The sequence below is a fragment of the Nicotiana attenuata genome, unplaced genomic scaffold (assembly GCF_001879085.1).
Source record: "Nicotiana attenuata strain UT unplaced genomic scaffold, NIATTr2, whole genome shotgun sequence".
NCBI lineage: Eukaryota > Viridiplantae > Streptophyta > Magnoliopsida > Solanales > Solanaceae > Nicotiana > Nicotiana attenuata.
The window spans coordinates 40,662-44,454 of record NW_017672555.1 but is presented as its reverse complement, the minus strand read 5'-3'; the positions used below and the strand labels follow the sequence as shown (position 1 = coordinate 44,454).

At 37.8% G+C, this 3,793-nt stretch overlaps 1 protein-coding gene across 1 annotated transcript; it reads left to right on the top strand.

Moving 5' to 3' along the window:
- The first annotated feature begins 2,496 nt into the window (after positions 1 to 2,496).
- Positions 2,497 to 3,511, top strand: LOC109213655 (ethylene-responsive transcription factor ERF110-like). The gene has a single exon (XM_019377477.1). It carries the CDS (start codon positions 2,529 to 2,531, stop codon positions 3,288 to 3,290), a length of 762 nt encoding a protein of 253 aa, XP_019233022.1. The 5' UTR covers positions 2,497 to 2,528; the 3' UTR covers positions 3,291 to 3,511.
- Positions 3,512 to 3,793: the final 282 nt, after the last annotated feature.

Here is a 3,793-nt window from a genome sequence, read left to right as displayed (position 1 = left end):
CTTACTTGTCTCTGTTCCTATTATGTCAGTGTTGATTTACTTGGTTATCGTTAGTTATTACCCGTGTTCTCCCTTTATTGTTCCTATTGTTTGTATTTTGATTTCTCTCCGCTGTTGGTATTACCTCGTTATTTTTATCTCGATATTTTATTATCTCATCCTATTCATTTCATTTGACCAGTAGGTGTCTTGACTGTTCCTCGTCACTACCCCATCGAGGTTAGTCTTGATACTTATTGGGCACCGCCTTGGTGTGCTCATACTACACTTCTGTACATTTTTGTGTACAGATCCAGGTATTTGGTCGATAGTAGCTATGCGGGTCGTTGCGGTGGAGACTCAAGGTAAACCTGCTGCAGCGTTCGCAGGTCTCGGAGTCACCTTCAGTTGTACTTATTTTCATATATTCCTTTTGTTTCGGAATAGTGACGTATTTATTTTGTATAACTACTCTTAGAAAGGTTTATGACTTGTACCACAGGTTTTGGGAATGGTAATTTGTTCAGAGTAATTTAATTTAAAGTTAGTAAACATCCATGTTATTACAGAAAATGTTAGGCTTACCTAGTTTAGTGACTAGGTGCCATCACGACTCCTTTGGAGGGACTTTGGGGTCGTGACAGTGTTGCTCGTTGAGTTATTGGGGTGTCCACTCTTGCGGTGTTCCTGCTCACCCCTTAGGCGGGTTTGTTGAGTATGCTGCTCAGGGTACTTGTCAGCCATGCCTCTAGTAACTTTCTTACTGCGGGCGGGGCTTCTTTTGTCATGGACGTGGAGGCTCCTTTCTCATGCGAAGCGGTTACACTACCATGAGGTAGGGGTGAGTCACTTCGTCTTGGTGAGGCGCTCAGCGTCACATCTTCCTCGTCCTCCTTGCTCACCTCATTGATAGTGCCTAGGAGGTTAGTAGTGACACTCATCACTGCTTTCAGTCTTTCATCTCCTTTTCCTGCCATGGTTAGCTTGTACAAACAAGGAAGGGAAAGGTTTTGTTGTTGCTTTTTTTTATCTAGAAGAAACTAAACTTTTTAACTAGGACCTCCCCATAGACGGCGCCAAATTGTTTGACCAAAAAGAGTTAAGCCCTTTTAGTTAAACCAGTTTAATGAATGTATAAGGGGTGAATCCAAGTTAAAAGTAATTAATCCTAGACCCGGAATCTGACAACTTAGATGGCGTGAATCGTGTTCTAGTCAATAAATGCCGAGTTAATGCTCAATGATTAGATGTAAATATGAGAGTGAATGCATGTAATAAATGTGATAAATGACATTTAATGTAATAAGAAGCAATAAGTCACCCAAATGTTGGATGAAGTGGATGATTCCTTCTTCAGAAGCAACGTGTGACAGCATGCAATAGCAGTGAACAATGTGTCCTCGGATCTTGTGAACTAAAGAAGAATGTTATGTCAAGGAATCAAACATAAGGGACAAGACAAGTTTTTTGTATAGTCTTGATAGCCAACTCTTTTACAAGATCTTCTTTTACAGAAGTTTTGAATTTCCTTTTTGTTTCTTTTCTCTTTCTATTTATAAGGGATATCCTTAGAAAACCCTAAAAAGTACAAAATGGGGGAATATTCAATAGAATATTCCCGCTCGCAACCCTAAGAACCTTACAACTGCTGCATCTGTTTTCTCTCTGCTCGACCTCGGTGTCGGTCCCTCCTTTTAGGCGACTCCTCGCCACTGAACCATACTCGATTTCGACCTCGACCTTATCCTGTCCATCTGCATTCGCTAAACCGGATCTAATTTTGACCCTTACAATGATCAACATGTTATCTAAATTCTTTTTCAAGTTAATTATCAGCTTATAGTAAATATAAATGTTGATCTTTAAAATATTTCAAATAAGTATCTCTCGCGTACAATTACTTCATCCATTTTAATTTATATGACACATTTTCCTTATTAGTCCGTTTAAAAAAGAATAATAAATTTTTATATTTGGTAAATTTTAAACTTTTTATTGTACCCTTAGTGAGAAGCTTTATTGAACAAATGTTATAGTCGCGTAACGTTTTTACCTCTTAAATTTTACGAACACAAATTTAAAATATTTTTTTAAATTTCATGCATAGTCAAACTATAGAACATATAAATTGAAACGAGAAAGTAAATTATTATTGCATAATAATCATTTATTATTACTTATTTATTTATACTCTAAGTACTAGCAAAAGAAGCTTCTATTATAGTTGTCCGAACTCGAAGCAGAAGCTTCCACGGCCCTTCGAGAACCTCCGAGGATAACATGCCCTAATGCTATAATGTTGCGCTGTCAAGTAGAAAGCCCCTTTGACTATATTTGACTACAAAAGAACACATGTGCCAAGTCTTCCCAAATAGCCACGTCAATATCTGCTGATATAAGACTTCAAGTAATCAAACTATTCCACACGTGGCATACAATCTGGTTAACCCCGTGTGCAGTTAGTGTTCGAGCCACATCCCCAAAAAGGAAATACTATATAAATACGCACACACTCTATCCTCGTTTGACTCATCAGCACCACCTTATCCATGTCAAACATTCACTACTTGGAATTTCAGGACAATAGATTCTCTCAAGAATCTCAACTTCAAGATAATAAAAAATGTAGCATCACCCACAAATTGACACAAGACCAAGAGTTTTACTTTATGGTGTCAGCTCTCCGGCATGTGATCTCCGGCGCCGATGGAAAGACCGACGGCGAAGCAGCTCAGCTTTTAAGGGAAGTTGAAAATGCAAGTGCAGCCACGTCAGCTTCCATATTGCCACGTAGGAGCACTGTGGAGCCAACTGTGTCAGCTACCACGTATCTAGCTTGTCACATTGGGAATACTACTACTTCTTTTCACGTAAAGCGAGAGAATTTGGAGTTGCAGAAGGGAAGGAGAAGAAGGAGAAATACGAAGAAGGAATACAGAGGAGTGAGACAAAGGCCGTGGGGAAAATGGGCAGCAGAAATTAGAGACCCACATAAAGCGCAACGAGTTTGGCTTGGTACTTTTATTACTGCTGAAGAAGCTGCTAGAGCTTATGACAAGAAGGCTATTGAATTTAGAGGAGAAAAGGCCAAAACCAACTTCCCAATTTCAGAATATGCCGCCGCTGCTACTACAGTTACTGGTCATAATAATAAGTTGCCAATGGTAGTGGAAGAATTACAAGTCCAAAACGGGGTAACAGTGGCAGGTGATGATAATGGTGAAAGCAGTATGCAAAATGGTGATGATTTTTGGGATACGTTGGAAGATGATGGACTTGTCAAGTGGATAACGAAAGATATGTCGCTCTGATCTTTCTATTAAGTTTATGGTTTGTGGAACGCACTTTCTTTTCCTTGTTTGTCTTTTTCCCGCTTGTTTTTTAAGTCTCTTCTTTTCAGCTTTTTGGGTGGCTAGTTTGGAGTAGTAGGAAAATTATGTTGTTGGGTATTCTATTTATAACTAGTAAAGTTGCAATTATTTCAATTTTTATGAGAAAACCCAACATAGGTGATTCGGATTTCTTTTTTCAATTTTTGTTGATAAAAATCAATTTAACTTAAAAAAGAGTTTTTCCTGATATTAGATTGGATATATATAGAGTTAAAGAAAGAAAATTTCAAAACATAAAGTAACTATACGTAAATATTTAACTACAAATATAGTAGTAATTTTCTAGTGAACTGAGCCAGTTTTTGTACAAGTATGCCATCCCTTAAAATAAATAAAGATCATATGCAGGAAAAAGTTTCGAATTTCAAGATTAGATCGAAAAAAAATAGGATAACAAAGTATATCGGTTTTGGTTTTTGCGA

Bases quoted from the DNA above. Each gene is read 5' to 3' on its own strand.
- LOC109213655 (XM_019377477.1), top strand. From the start codon at position 2,529: ATGTCAAACATTCACTACTTGGAATTTCAGGACAATAGATTCTCTCAA.